Source organism: Sceloporus undulatus, unplaced genomic scaffold (assembly GCF_019175285.1).
Source record: "Sceloporus undulatus isolate JIND9_A2432 ecotype Alabama unplaced genomic scaffold, SceUnd_v1.1 scaffold_20, whole genome shotgun sequence".
NCBI classification, from domain to species: Eukaryota; Metazoa; Chordata; class Lepidosauria; order Squamata; family Phrynosomatidae; genus Sceloporus; species Sceloporus undulatus.
This window is the reverse complement of record NW_024802942.1, coordinates 1,554,136-1,570,542: the sequence shown is the minus strand read 5'-3', so window position 1 is coordinate 1,570,542 and position 16,407 is coordinate 1,554,136. Positions and strand designations below refer to the sequence as shown.

At 38.8% G+C, this 16,407-nt stretch overlaps 1 protein-coding gene across 4 annotated transcripts in view; it reads right to left on the bottom strand.

The window, feature by feature from the left end:
* Positions 1-16,407, bottom strand: part of LOC121917496 (protein dopey-1) — an 83,518-nt gene that overhangs the window by 46,792 nt on the left and 20,319 nt on the right. For 3 of the 4 annotated variants that reach the window (XM_042443514.1, XM_042443516.1, XM_042443517.1), the window contains exons 4-10: positions 12,420-12,590; positions 11,276-11,465; positions 10,595-10,693; positions 7,740-7,839; positions 5,374-5,483; positions 3,728-3,836; positions 1,323-1,443 (exon numbers count right to left, since the gene is read on the bottom strand). In XM_042443514.1, coding sequence (XP_042299448.1) covers positions 1,323-1,443; positions 3,728-3,836; positions 5,374-5,483; positions 7,740-7,839; positions 10,595-10,693; positions 11,276-11,465; positions 12,420-12,590 — 900 coding nt within the window. The remainder of the gene's footprint in view (positions 1-1,322; positions 1,444-3,727; positions 3,837-5,373; positions 5,484-7,739; positions 7,840-10,594; positions 10,694-11,275; positions 11,466-12,419; positions 12,591-16,407) is intronic. The other variant, XM_042443515.1, reaches the window with a different exon arrangement.

Sequence of the window (16,407 nt, the reverse complement as noted above, 5' to 3'; positions counted from 1 at the left end):
TGAGCAGCATTCAAAAGCTAGACAAGATAAATACTTGCAGCCTACCAAAGTTTCCTCGGGTAGATAAAAACTCTTAAGTGTCTCTCTTACTGATAAATCTTAGCCAGAGTCTCCAGCTACAACAGGGTTGGGCAACTACAGCAGAGATGAGCACCCTGAGGCCTAAAGTTCATAAAAAGCCATTAATCCAATTTCACAAAGGTGGGATACAGACCGCCCCTTTGGGGCGGCCTGCACCCACCCCTTTCCCCGATGGATCGGGGCCTGAAAGGTCACAGCGGAAGCCCCGGAGGCCCCGATCCACGGCTTTTCCAGGCCGCGGGGAAGCAGCAAAATGCCACTTCTCTGTGGCCTGGAAAGGGGTGTCCTTGGAGCTTCATGCCCCAAGGACACCCCAGCAGTGGCGGGGAGAGAGAAAGCCCCTTTCTCTTTTGTATTGTTGGCGCGGCTGCGTAAAGGCCGCGCCAGCGATACGCGTGGCGAAAGAGCGCTGTTTCAGAGCTCCTTTTGGTACCGCTGAAAGGGTGCCACAACCACCCTGTAGTGGCACCAGCACATTATGGCTGTGCCGCGCTGTTTGGACGCGGCACGGCTGTCACGTCAAAATGTTGGTGCCCATGTAGACAGGGCGCCACCATTTTGACATACGGAGGACGTACTAGGGTTAGGGAGCGTCTGAATGGTGCGCGCTCCCTAACCCTAGAATTGCCGCCACCATGCTACATTTTGGCGGTCTGTATCCCGCCAAAGAGAATAAAAGGGGAGATGGAAGGAGGAAACAAATGTGTAAAGGGTTTCCTCCCAGAGATTATTCTCAAGGGAATGGAGCATTTCCCCATTCCTTGACTATAGAGAATTTATTTTAAAAGGTACACCCATTGTAAAAATAGAACTGCAGTCACTATATAAACAAGAAGCTTCACTAGCAAGAATGATTGGCGGAGAACTCTGAAGCATAAAAACCTCTGAGCATCAGACCTTCCATAACAAATTGGAGAAAAGACTTTGTGAGACAGCATAATTTACGTGTCAAACTTTTGCCACAATATGCTTATCTTAGGATTTAATACCCATAGAAGATTGAGGAGAAAAAGTTAGTTCTCCCTCATATGGTTTCTTTTTTCAATAATTAGCAATCACCTTCCATGCTTGCAGACTCAGTGTATTCATGATATTCACTAGTAAAAAGTGTATATTAAGTACAGTACTTTATACACTTGAGTTATGCATTGAGTCTGGGGGGGAGGTCTGTGACAACAAAAGATATTTCAAGGAGGTCCCTGGAAAAGAAGAGGTTAAGAGCCACTGATTCATATAATTACCTGCTGAGCTGTGCATGATCCTTGCTGAAAGAAGACTCCACCTGAAGATCCAACTCAGCTTTGCACTGTGTGTATAAGGTCCTAAATACTTCAATCAGAACATCCTCTAATATTACAGGTCCTAAAAATGAACAAGAGGAAGAAATGCAATTATCTGTACACAGATCAAGAATGTTTTCCCCAGTTAATATGTGTCTTAGACTCAACTTACTGTACCTGAACTTTAATCAACTGTACAACAAAAGACACTTGCTGACAGATTTCTTCATTCTTATTAAATTTGGCTATACAAAACCTATAGGCTGCCAAATCATTTGTAGAGATTTGTGATGGTAAAAACCTAAAGTGTAATATGCCTGATTATAGTCAGTGCTGGTGCCACTACAGGGTGGTTGTGGCACCCTTTCAGCGGTACCAAAAGGAGCTCTGAAGTAATGTAAGGTAGTTGATTGAATTATTTGGAGTGAACTTCTTGGTATGATATTGTATTTGCTCCACTCCAGTGTTAACACTGAGACATGGGGAAAGAGGAATTAGGGAAGGGAACCTCACAAGTTGCAGCATGTTTAAGTTTATGGGACAGATCCATGCACAGGAGAGAGCAGCAAACAACATACACTGCATTATACCCAGGATTTCCCTCATGTGGACAAAAGGGTTCTGCTCCTAGAAGGTGTCTGCCAGATGTGCAGAGATCCCTCACCCCTTCAGCATATGCCACAGCTCACTCTATTCAGAAGGTTCCCACTTATTAGGTGATACTAGTCCATGGGCAGAGTTTGCTTCCACCAGTTGCTGACTCTTAAATCTGGGTCCCAGCCAATATAAAACACGTGGTGATTAACAATTCTGTATATCCTGCCTGAAAAACATATTAGACTGGACCCAGAAGTAAGTTATATTTATCATATTGCCATTGAAATCAATAAAGACTTTAAATTAGGTATAAGTAATCCAAACATGACAGAGTCTGGACTGAAACCGTTAGACAGAAAGTCCATTAGGCCCACTAGACACAGCCACAATATACTGTTTTGGGGTAAACAATTGTATATTTATACTGCTAAAACTATGACATCTGTTAACTAAGTAGAACAGCTTTTACATTAGTCCTAGGCAGGAAATCCAAAGTACAACTAAATTGGGGAGGGGTTAGGAATGTAAGACTCACTCCCAATGTCCTCATGTGCCTTATTTTATTATTGTGATGGTTTTAAGTGTAAAGATCTAAAAAACTGGAAGCATTTTTGAACATACTTATAATACTACCTGTGGTCAGAAGCCCTAACACTATGTAGCTCATAGGAGTTTTCTAAGACAAGTAGAAATGCTGGGTGCAGTACATGGAAGTCATCTTCACATCCAATTTAACTGTAGTCATGTTGCGGACAAATGCCTACACAGCATGCTTTAACCATAATTTATGCTAAGGATCTCTGAAAGCTGTTAGAAAGCATGATACTAATACTACTTGCAGGGGGAGAGTAATGACTCTAGCTAGTATCAGTGTAATGTACTAGTACACTTCCTATAGCTGTGTTGGTTTCATTCAACCTTAATGTGTGGAGATTGCCATTAAAGATTTAAGCTTAACCTGAAAACATAATCACAACCTTAAAACTATAATATAACCACAAGGGGAAGAGATAATCCCAGAGTATAAAATTAAAATACAGCTTTTTTCTTTCTTTCCAAAGCCTGCTATTCAATTGGTTCTTGGTGACTGTTTTATTTTTATTAACTTCATAATGTGATTTTTGCCTTGTACTCTGCTCCAAATGCCAGTTACACCATACAATCCTAAAAGCATACTGCAATGTTGTACAAATCTTGTTTTAGTCATGCATTTAAACATTCTCCTTTGATCAGGAATTCTCCTTTGCTGGTAGTGCAACACTGACTGCCCTACCTCATAGGGTTGGTGTGAAGAGAAAGTAAGGCATGTACAGCACCACTTTGAGCTCACCTGGGGAAAGGCAGAATCTTTTATTTATTTAATTTATATCTCACATTTCTTCTAGAACAGGAGTCAATGTATATAAATGTAGCCAGTAAACCAACGGGGTGACCTTTAGCAAGTCACACTCAATCAAGCTCTGAGAAAGGAAAGGCAAACCCCCTCTGAATAAACTTGCCATGAAAGCCCCATGGCCCCATCTTAGGGTCACCATAAGTTGGAAATTACTTGAAGGCACACAACAACAACAACTAAGGAATAATTATACCCAAAATGCCTAGATAAACAAAATGTTGTTTACTGATGATTAGGACTATTCTTTATGTATCAACAGGCAATCATATTTATTTATTTATTTATTTATTTATTTATTTTAATATCCCGCTCTTTTCCCAGGACTGGGGCTCATATGCACATACACACAGCAGAATAGCACTCATGTAGATACCTAGCTCAGGTTTGTCCAGTAAACTGATAAGAATCCGGAAAGGCTTTAGGTCTTGCATCAATGTGCTCTCCTCCCCGTGCATGTTGATTTGCAAAATTCCCACCATTGCCTATAAAAAATAATGTTTTGCAGTCAAAAAAACAGAAAGAACATTTGGGCTACAACAAACACAGTGCCAGTAAGAATCCATTCACATTCCTACAAGCAAAGCCCAGAGTGCTAACACATGACTTTACTTGGGATAGACAGCCAACTGCCCTCCCCCGCCCCCCCCCCGCCCCAATATACTGGCTAAATGGCAACCTTTATTAGGTTAATTTTGTCATGCTAAGCAGTGAGTTCATGCAACAAGTGCCAGTTTCTAAGTTTGTAAGGACATGGTGAATTCCCTTCACAGGATGCTTTTGCAAGGTGAAAAAGACAGGGAATTCTTATCAACCCCCTTTGCCCTGCAGCCTGCTATGTTTGCAGCCTGCCATGTTCCCAAATTCTGCCCCAGAGAATAGGAACAGCAAGGCAAAGAGGAAATGGTCAAAAATCGCCCCATCTTCAGTGGGAACCTCGACAGGTTTTCCATCCCTTCAGCAAAGGTGAGAAAGTCTTAGATCTGCAAGAAGAGATACTCTGAATCCAACCCATGATTATCAGTCATGCAGAAAGATCACAGCGATGGGTCCAGGAAAGTACTTTCATAGAAAAAAAGAAACTGTGTGAGTGCACACACAGACGTGCATACATGTGTCTGCTTGGTATACCTGGAGTCCCATGTAGTAACATGAACATCTAACCATTTTTCTCATGGTTCATGTACTGTAATTAGGTTAAAATCTAAAAACAAGATAGTATTTTGTTGTTGTTTAAAAACAAGAATCAGTTAGTTTAATGCAAGTGCATGTAGGAACTAAAATTCCAACATGGAAGAAAAGTAATTTAAGTGTGGGGAATAGACAAAGGATGGATTAGATTAAAAGGCATTCTTCTAAAGATACATTGTTGTGGACACTGATCTGTTCCATGTAAATATTCTAATCCAGCATCACTTTTTTTTGGGGGGGGGGGGGGAATCAATAAACACAAAACAGGGCTCCTGTCCCAAAAATTCTCTGTTCCAAAAAAGGGTGCCATTTTGTTGATTGAAATTCACTGGCATGCTAAATTTCTACAGACATAACATAATCAATCTGCACATAAACCCATATAATCTGGAAATTGGTACCATACAAAATGGCAACTTTGGCTTGCAGCCAGCCAAATAAATGGTATGTCTACAACCCATCCCTTAAACCATTTTCAATGCTTAAAAACCTATCCTTTTCAACCTTTGACCTACCACACCGAATACAGTCTACAAAATATGTCTGCCACTACATTGGGGACTTCATGGTTTTTCTGCCACCTTCTAGGCAACCAAGGTATTGGGAAATGAATTGGCCACAGTACATAACTGCTAGGTTATATTCAGTTTGGTAGAACCCATGAGGCTTCTTGATGGGTACTGTTGCCTGCATTACAAAATGCACAGCTCTGACAGATATAAATTTATATACACAGCCCTTAAGTAAAAGGAATAAAAACAGGTTCTGGTACTATACACATATTTTCCCCATCCTGCTAACATGCAAACAATGTATTAAAGGCATGTCTACCTGAACTAACATGTCCTTAGAGAATGTATTGAAGTAGTATGTAGCATGTTCTTCAGGATTACTATGTCGTGTGCTTCTAGGCCCTATAATAGCGCCATTGTTATCAAAACCTTCAAGTGAAGAAAATGAAATGGCACATTAATACAAAGCTTAAAGAAACTGGTAAAGAACAACAAACAGCTGAGGTCTTGTAACTTACCATTTAGCCGTCCAAATATTGTTGGCAAGAGGAAAGACCATTTTAAGTTAAATTTAATAAAAGGCAACTAGTTGCATTCAAGAGCAAAACAACAGACTATTTTCCACTTCTATGGGGAATCCTGGCATTCTGGATGATGAATGCTCAACCTACTTTTTCCAAAGGAAAAAAAATACTTTGGACTTCACAAAAATTAAGAGCGAAATGATTCTGTAGGAGTAACATCAACTTGAGATGATTCATAGTACCTTTCTGAGTGTCTAAGTATCTTACATCTTCATATCCAGTACCTTGTTTTAAGAACTATAACTCTGTAAAGTAGGTTTATCTGTAGAAATGATAATAGTAGCTAAAATCTAATTTGTCAATTTCGAGCTGAGGCGAGACATTTCCTGGTTCACAGCTTGGATTCTCACACCAAACTACTAAACACAGTTTATAGACAGTAAGTCTCACAATGCACTGGGGATTTACCTCTGAGTAGATATGCACAGGCCTTACTCTGTTAAGCACTATGTAGTACAAGTTCCCAATTCTACAGAGTATGTGCCTAAAAGGAAATGGGAATCGTGCTTTCAATGAAAAACCAAGTTGTCTTCTCTGTATATAATTCAACCTGATTTGCTATTTCAAAACTAAAGAAAGATTATTCAGGCAAAGATTGCACAATATATGGACTGTATCCCTCTGTCTTTTATGTGTTCAGTTTGTAGTTGCTTCAGATGGGTCTACTCAGTTGAGTTGGACAGTATATGAGGCAAATGTATCATTTCTATCCCACTACATGACTTTATAAAAAATTCACAAGAGATCTTATGACCACTAAGGTTAACTAAAAACAACCTCCAAAATTATTTGTTCAAACACAGTATTTAAAATCAGTGAAACAAGGACCAGAGGAGAAAAAAAAAAAAAAAGGAAAGGCTCATAAAGTGCTCATTTATCTCACTTTTCAAACCCCTATTAAAATACTTTATACTGTATAGTTGCTACTTATGCTACCAGGAAGTAAAATAAAAGCTAGCAGGCCTTCCTCAAGAAAGGAAATCTGGAAAGTATGTGCCACTATCTAAGAAAACTTCACTCGAACAGACCAAAGGTCTCTATAGTCTGTTTTCTACAGTGGGTAACTAGGTGCCTATGAGAAACCTACAAGAAGGCTGTGACTGATGTCCCTGCTCCTTGTGCTATACACTTCTTGTGTACAACAGTTTCAACATGCAGGAAAGAGAACCTGGACAGGACCTCTTTCAAAGATATTTTTACATGGGGAGACTGGTAAGGGAAGGAGTATTTCTTAACACACCCAAAACAAACTCTAGGACTTTAAAGGTTAAAATTGGCACTCTGAATTGTTCACAGCCAAACCGAGAACAAGTGAAGTTATTTTAACTTAGGTGTAACATGCTCCTTTGGCCTATTTCTAGGTCCTTTTCACACTATAGTTACAGTGCTAAGATTTCATTTTAACTGCCATGACAAGGGATCCTGGGGTTTGTAGGTAGCTTAGGCATAATAACAACAACAACAATAATAATTTTTATTTTTAATTTTATTTCCTACCTCTCCCTGCGGATAGAGCTCTATGGCTAAGAATGATAAATACCACTCCTTAAACAGCAAACCCCAGAATTCCAGTTAAAATAGAATCACAGAGCTAGTGTGAAACAGCTCCTGGAATTAGATGGCATGGTTGTGTTCTGGTCTAACTAACATTTTTGGCTTCTTCTCAAATGTAACTCCAGAAAGAAGACAATATAGTACAATCTGGAAGTTATCAATGCCTGAAATCAAACTAGCCAATTTGCCCTTTAGTAGGTCCAATGTAATGGGTGAACCTGCCCAAGTGGAGAAAAGGTGTTCCTGGCCATGATCCCACCCCAAAATCCAGGGGCAATGCTGGATCAGAATTACTCTGAATTTACAAACCTAATACTCTAGAGAGAGGCATGATATGTGGGACAATAGGGAACTCTGCAGAATCACAAAGGTCACATTCCAAAAGACAAAGTTTTTTCAAAACACTACTTTATAACTGTAGGAGTGTTAAATTGTCATTTGAAGGTTTCTTTTTAAAAAGAAGTCTCTGCTTTAAAGATTCTTGCAAACTACAAACTATAAATTTTACAGTAACAACAGCAGCAATAACAATATAACCTGCACTCACCTAGAAGCCAGGCATAAAGCCTTCTATTGAGTGACATATCTCTGCGCAGAACTACATGAAGGGATGCTGACAGAATTCTGATCATGTCTGGACGTGTTGCCTAGAATTGGAAATTTAAACAACATGCATCAGCAGGTTTCACATTCAAAGGTTTGGGTGCATGAAGGAACAAAACATTTCATTCATTTCCCAGTACCTCTAGAATTCATGCTGGTTGAGATGTGAAACCTAACAGAAATATAGGGTATTATCAAGACAAACAAAACAAACAAACAGCTTCATTTCTATACCACTTCATACTGAACTAACAGTGTCTAAGCGGTTTACAACTGTAAGCTAATTGACCCCAACAATCTGGGTACTCATTTTAGCCATCTTGGAAGGATGCAAACCTGAATCAAGCTTGAGCCCTTTTGTTGGTATTGAATTCGCAACCTTATGGTTTTGAGTGAGTGGCTGCAGTTCAGGCATTTAACCACTGCACCACCAGGGCTTCTGCTTCCTGCTTCCCACTCCATCGGAGCACCCACCAAAGTAGTGTGCACCTTTACTGGCATCAGCAGACAATCACCACATATCAGTTTCCAGGCCCTCCACTTTGTTTCAGGCAATTTAATTTGTTGGAGTACATACTGACTGCAGTGCAACAAAAATAATATTTGGCACAACATTATTGTTCTACCAAACAGGATAACAAAGACTTCACATTTTCTCCTCAATACATTTTAAAGCAAACTTAAAAGCTCAAGCATCTGTCAATGTCATAAAAACACAAAGATTGATAGAAGCTATCTGTAGCAGTTTAGTGTATGCCCCTGCATATTAAATCAAACAAGGCTCAAGCAGAATTATGAATCTATTACTGAGACAAATCCAAGCATAATTTTTTATGATTATCGTTTACCAAATTGATCCATTTTCTTTAGTTGACAATGAATACATATCCACAAATTAGTTTCATTTTGTTCACTCGCTTAATTTCACTTATGGGCAAACAGTGCTGCTTTTTGCATAAGTTGTACAGGAGAGCAAAATAGTAAACCTTGACTTGTTATTTTAGTAATCTAACTATTATAGGTTCTAAAGTATTGTTTCTTTATCTGAGAGAAGCAGGTAAAATACAGAGCATTACATGAACTGGCCTGGCCTGATATACTAATTTCTTGGATCTCAGCTCTGCTGAATATATGAGCAACTTAAGTAACAAGAGCTTCATCCATTTCACAGTGACATGCATCAGATGTTGGATCAAGAACTACAGAATAAACCAGGCACAGCCCAAAGTACATGCTGAGGTTCCCATCAAACTTTTTGCATATGTTGTACAGGAGATCTCCACCTTTTTCTTTTACTTGGATGGGAGTGGAAATATTTGCCAAACAGGGCTGGGAGAAGATGCTTGCCCATCCCCGCCACATACATTTTTTGCTTTGATGGTCTTTGGCGCTGTTGTTCTTCCACCACATTCCAGCCACTTTTGTCAGGGTAGCTTTCCTTTCCTGCTCAGTTTGACTGTGGTGTTGGGGAAAATCCTGCAGTGCTGAAAAATAGCTTGGGGGAATCCTATCAAATATCAATTTCCCTTGAAGTAACTAAACCTTTAGCAGTATACATGTGTGTCTGAATATTTGCGTGTATGCGCCAGCTCCATTTTTGACAAACTGGCTCCCTTTTCAAATGAGTGGATAAATATCTACTGTATTTTCTGGCATATAAGACTACTTTTTAACCCAAGAAAATCTTCTCAAAAGTCGGGGGTCGTCTTATACGGCGGGTGTCGTCTTATAGGACAGGTGCTGGAACCTCCGAGCTGGACTGGAGAATCTGTGATCACAGCATATGGTGGGGGGGAGCTCAAAAACGGCTGTGGGGTATGGAAAAAAGAGCACTACCTCTCTGATAGTCTTGGAGACAGGGAGGGCTGGACAGGCAGGGAGAGCTGACCAATCCAAGCAGGCTTTGTATACAAGTTTTCCTGCTAAGTACTTGCATGTCATAAGCATTTGAATTAAAATTACAATATTGAAATCAAATATGAAGTTTTTAAAAATTTTATTTGGTGTGCGTTGAAAGAGGGGTAGTCTTATATGGCGAGTATATCCCAAACCCTATATTTTAACTGGAAAGGTTGGGAGTCATCTTATACACCCAGTCGTCTTATACACCGGAAAATACGGTACATTCATTTTAATGGGTAAAAATAAACACTTTTATGCTGAGGGTTTGCAGTTGGACTGCCATATTCGACCTTGACCAAAAACATTTGAACCAACAGCAGGCTTGGTGGGCTTATCTCCTGAAACCATTCATTAGCAAGGCAAGCTTTCCACTCCACATTCAACTACAAGTTGAGTCTGCCTTATCCAAAATGCTTATGACAAGAAGTGTTTGGATTTTTGTATATGTGGACATACATAATAAGATATCTTGAAGATGGGGACCAAGTCTAAACATGAAGTTCATTTACGTTTCATATATACTTTGTAAACATAACCTGAAGATAATTTTATACATAATATTTTTAATAATTTTGTGAATGAAACAAAGTTTGTTTTGGAACCATCAGAAAGCAAAAACATCACTATCTCAGCCACCCCTGTGAACAATTTTGGATTTTGGAATTCCAGATAAGGAATACAGTACTTCAACCTATGTATGGAACTATTCATCCATATTTATCCATATTATGGGGAACCATACCAGACAAAGTGTTTAGGAAATCAGTTAAGCAACAAGCCTAGCATCTGAAGAGTTATCCTATTGCAATATATACACTACACAGGGGACTGTGTTGTTTTTTTTACTCAGTACATGCAACAGGTATTTCATGGAATATGTATTGAGTGACACTTTACCTGACTCATGTGGAATGGAAAACAGAAAAGTATCAGGTCGAGTGTGCTCCTCTGTACTAATACACTGGAATCCTGCACTGAAGTGCTTACTGCTTCTACCTGAAATATAATCCGCATTAAAAACAGGCATAGTCAGTAATGCAGAGCATATGCAAATTGTATCATATGTAACTTTTATTCTTTAGAAAAACAATTACACATGTACACAAAGATCTGTGGTCACACTTGCACAGTAATGTCCACTGATTCCTCTCTCCTCATGTGATAAGGGTGATGGTGTGGTATTCACTAAAATAAATTTCTGAAACGCTTGAAAAGTGTGAGTAATACCAGACAGTCAGGTGTATAATGCCATGGTAATTAATAGTAGAATATTATTTGTGTGACATATATTTTATACTCAGTGCATATTTATGCATATATCTACATTGCAAGTAAGTTACAGGTTATATATTGGTTTTGAAAATAAAATGCTGATGATCATCTCCCTAAGTGGAGTTTTCCTTCGAATGCCCCAGTTCTCCCTTATTCTCCCTTATACACCTCCCTTATACTGCAAACACCAGCACACCCTCCACATGTTCGAGAGAGTCGAGATTTCTGGGTATGGTATTTCAGATGTTACAAATGAAAGTAAGTGGGATTGGGCAATTGTACAAATTAAGCTTTAAGGACTCTTACCATCAGTTCAATATCACTGCCTATTATATATAGCTGGTCTTCCATGGAAAGCTTTCTGTTGAGATGGGACAGCACATAAGTAATTCCAGGCAACCGAACTGCAGGACTAGTAAGAAGACTACCCCACAGTGCACTGTAGAAAGCAGATTGGTCCACTGCAGCAGCTACCTTCTCCAGCAGAGTGTTTGTTCTGTGACATAAGCAGCAGAGTTGGAAAAAAAGTTGAAAGAAACCAGGATGAATAATTATAAATAAACCCTTGAAATATGTGTGTCTTCCACAAATTAAAACACAAGTTGGTAAAAAAACTAAGAAGTTGGTTAAAGATACCAAAAAACCCTTAAAGAATATGAAAGGAATCTGGAAGTTCAGTATTACTCAGGAGTTTTGACTCTTTTCTCACTGAAAGGCTTACTCCTAATAGCTTTACTTACTTAATAGTTACACTGATATCCTATTTTTTCTCCAATAAGCTGGAGGCAGTGTACATGGTTTTCTTCCCCACTATTTTATCCATGCAACAACTCTTTGAGATATGATGAGCTGAGAGAAGAGACTCGGGCCTGTTACAGACTGCCAAAATAAAGCTGCTTCGGGTCTCTTTGGAGGTATGCTGTTTAAATGATGCATGCATCCTAAGAATCTGGAAGCTTCACCAAAGCTGCACTCCAGTGCTTAGGAATGGAGTGTGGCTTTGGTGTGACCTCCGGACTCTTAGGACCATGCATCATTTACGGTAAATAGCATACTTCCAAAGAGACCCGAAGCAGCTTTATTTTGGCAGTCTGTAACAGGCCTCAGTGTGGTATAATGGTTTAGAGCGTTGGAATATGACTCTGGAGAGCAGGGTTCAAATCCCCACTTGGCCATGGAAACCTACAAGTCACATTCTCTCAGCCTCAGAGGAAGACAAAGCAACCCCCCTCTGAACAAATCTTGCCAAGAAAACCCTGTGATAGGCTCATTATAGGGTCACCATAAGACAGAAACAACATACAACAACAGGCTGAGAGTGACTGGTCCAAGATGACCTGGTAAGTTTTGTGGTTCAGTAGGGACTACGGTTAGGATCACCCTAATCATCTGAAATTTAACCAATCACAAGATTTTACAGCAGCAATATTTAATGAACTTGCAGCCTTACCTTTCATAATATTCAGATCCCTCCTCCAAACCAGGAAGTATCCCAGTTAACAACCCTTGCAGGCCTGGTTTCAGTGTTTTGCCCAAAGGAAGATAATAAGCTTCATACAGGCTGAGTAACGCTGGTTTGACAGACATAGCAGCATTGGCAAGAAGTGGAAATAACCCAGAACTGTAAAAACAAACAACAACCACAGATACAAGAGAGCAATAGGGCAGTTGCATGAGGCTGGACAGCTTTACACATACCATTTTTACCACCTGGCAATAACTATTAATGCACAGAGCAGCTGCCCATTTTATACATACTCAAGTTTAAAAGCAGAACAAAACCAGGTGCTATATCTGCATCTTTGCAACATATTCTGAGCAGCTTGAGGGGAGAGTACTTATTCTCAAATGTCAAGCATTTCAGTTATTGACTGCATGTGAAATGGCAATTGTTATAATTAGACAGCTTTATTATCAGAGATACAGTAGCCCTCCTTAAAGAAGCTTACTGCCTTAAAGAAGCTTACTTATAGAAGTTCTACAGGACAAGGGTCAAAGAGTCACTGGCTGTTATACTGGAATATCGCTATACATTCACTGTGTCAAATTCCATTTTTAAAAGGTATTTGCTAACTAAAATAAAATCAGAACATAATATGTGACTCACATGCTACAAGCTTAGTCACAATGAAACAATCCCTGACTGTCAACAGAATTAAGACATTATGATTACAGCAGTTAAAGGAGATAATAAAGACTGGGCTGGATATGGAGGGGAGGGGAGGGTCACTTCCAGAATCAGAAGTTTTTTCCCCCAACACAGCACAAATAGTTAAAGGAGAGAAAAAAAGACTGAAAAACAGTAGCACACTTCTGTCAGCTGAGGAGCCTTATAAACTCTTCCATGTCTCAAGAAGCATGATAACCAAAGACGGAAGCCCATGCTAGTGCAACAAAACGTTCTCCTCAGTGTCACTTGCAAACTAGTTTTTTGGGGGGTGCTCCCAATCCTCTGGACCAAGATCTGGAGGTACATCTCCTCCTCCCCTGCCTTCTATTGGCCGAAGCTGTCCTGCTGACAGAAGTCCCTACTGGAGAGGCCACAGTTCTCTGCTGTGAAAATTTCCTTCTAGTTCTTCCACAACAGTTTACAGAACACCACTGGCAAAATTTATTCTGTTGGCAGACCTCTTGATACAAGTTCTCAAGGCTACCATAATTTCCTATGAAATCCAACCTAACAAAGATGTGTCACATTTAGTGACATATAATACTGTCCAGTGTGTGGACAGTGAAGGATGCAAATATAAAATTATAACAATGGGTTGGTGCTAGACTTGTTTGTCATGAAAGGGTTCCGTCCATCTGCAGAGGCTGAGGCAGGTCGTTCTTTACTGTCTCCCCTTTCTTCCTGGAGTCTCTATGCCACCTCCTACACCTACAGTGTCCCAGAAGGAGCTTTTCAGAGGATGCTGGGGAGCAGGAGGAATTCTCAAAAATAGTCTCCACCCACCTTTTCTTCCAAAAGTAGCACCTCATTTGAGTTTTTCTGACAGATTGTATGAATATTAGCCATTACACCTATGTTTATAAGAGATGAAAGCTGCACATTCATTCATTAAAGAGAAATTTCCAGCCCAGTTAAAACACTTTATACAAGCCTTCTTTGCTAATTCCCCTAACCAATTGCTTAAGGCAGTCAGTCACTTAAGAATTTTCATGCCACAGTCATCTCAGAATTTTCCTTTTATTATAAAGAGCATGTTCATGTGTGCACAGATGCACATACGTGTACACACTTGTTAATTCTCAAAATAAATTGTGACTCTATTTATGTGGTGTATTCTCTATTCATTCTTTCGAAGTGCTAACTTTATTTATGCAGGTTGAATATCCCTTATCCGAAACTCTGAAATCTGAAATGCTCCAAAAGCCAAAACTTTTCTCACAGGTAGCTGACACTGACACCTGTGTTTTCTGATGGGTCAGTGTACACAAACTCTGTTTCATGCCCAAAATTACTAAAAATATAGTATAAAAATACCTTCAGGCTCTGTTTGCAAAGTGTATTTGAACCATAAATGAATTTCACATTTAGACATGGGTCCCCCTCCAAGAGATCTCATTATGTATATGTAAATATTCCAGAATCCCTCCAAAAACCAAAATACTTCTGGTCTCAAGCATTTTGCATAAGGGACACTCAACCTGTATTACTAAAGAAGAAAGCACCACTACCCAGCCACTAAAAAAAGACTAATCAATTTAATACCAGAAAAGGTCACTGCTGATGAATATAAAGGGAAATCAAATAGTTTAAGTATGGATCTTTTCCACTCTTCTTTCCTCATGCAAACGTCAAGAGGAGATGATTCAAACAGCAAGTTGTAGAGGAAGATGCTAGCACTAAAGCTTATTGCTGGATTATGACAAAAATGTTGAGAAACACTCAGTATTGATGGATGTGTAACAAAGTACATACTACTATGCACCTCTGGTCTCTTGTTTACCTCTTTGTGGCAATTTTCTACATTTATTTTTTTTTAAACTTTATTTTTATATATACATAACAGAGTATAACAAACCCCACTTCTACATACACAAAAAAGAAACAATAGGATTATCTTCCATAAATCATACCATCTTCCTTATCACATTCAAAACGTTATATATCTTGTGTGTATGTGTATGTCTCTCTCTCTCTCTCTCTCTGTGTATGTGTGTGTGTGTGTGTGTGTATATATATATATATATATCTCTCCATACAACCATCTATCATATATTTATGTATCATAATCCTTGTTATACTATACTTAGTTTACTTCCTAAAGTCGCCCCAATAGCTAGTCCTATCAATTATATCAGCTCCTTGTCTTATTCTCCATCCTAAAAAAACGAAACAATACTGTAAATTCGTCTGCTAACCATTCATGAATGTTTTCATGCAAGTATCTTGGTGTCAAGAAACGTTCTTAATTATTTCTGTCTCTGCTTGACCCATATCTGAGTGCATACGTGAATTATAGGTGACCACTCTTCTTCCGTTTGTTTAACATCTTTATTATTCAAAAGAGCTGTCAATTTGTCCATTTCTTTCATATCTAATACTAATACATCTCTAATACATCTCTAAACTTGGTATGTCTTTGTTCTTTCAATTCTGTGCTTTTATCAGTCTCGCAGCTGTTATTAAGTATAAAAGCATATGCCAATGCTTTCTTTCAGTTTGTAGTGGAATTTTGTTTAACATATTCAGGAGGTAGATTTCTAGCCTAAGTTGGTATTTTATATGAAATATATTTTCAATAAACCTATGTATTTGTTTCCATTTTTTTTTATTTTCGTACACTGCCACCATGCATGGATCCACGACCCTATTGCTGACTAGTATTTCCAGTTAAGAACATTAGCCTGATAAAATATAGATTCAAATCCGGAAGCCCTGTTCCTCCTCCTTTCGTCTGTCTAGTTAAGATTTTCCATTTAATATGTGGTCTCTTCTGATTCCATTTGAATTCTTTAATGTCTTTCTGCCATAATTTAAAAGACCCATCAGTGTTCAAAATTGGTATGTCTGGAATAGAAAATTCATTTTTGGCAATACCATCATTTTGGTTACTTCAATCCTTCCCAAAGGGACAAATTTTAATTTACTCCATCTGTTTAAATCTTTTTTGATTTCCTTCCATTTATTTACATAATTATTGTCATATAATTCTGTACTTTTATTTGATATCCAAATTCTCAGATATCTCACCTTCTTTGAAACTTTACAGCTCGTTAATTCCATGAGTTGTTCTACTTCATTCTTACTTAAGTTTTTTGTTATCATTACCGTTTTAGCTCTGTTAATTTTGAATCCCGATATTTTTCCAAACTCTTCTATAATTTTCAGAAGCTTTTCTGTTTGTCACATCGGATCTTCTAATATAACCACTAAGTCATCTGCAAAAGCCTTCAGTTTATATTCCAGACCTCTCAATTTAGTTCCTTTTATC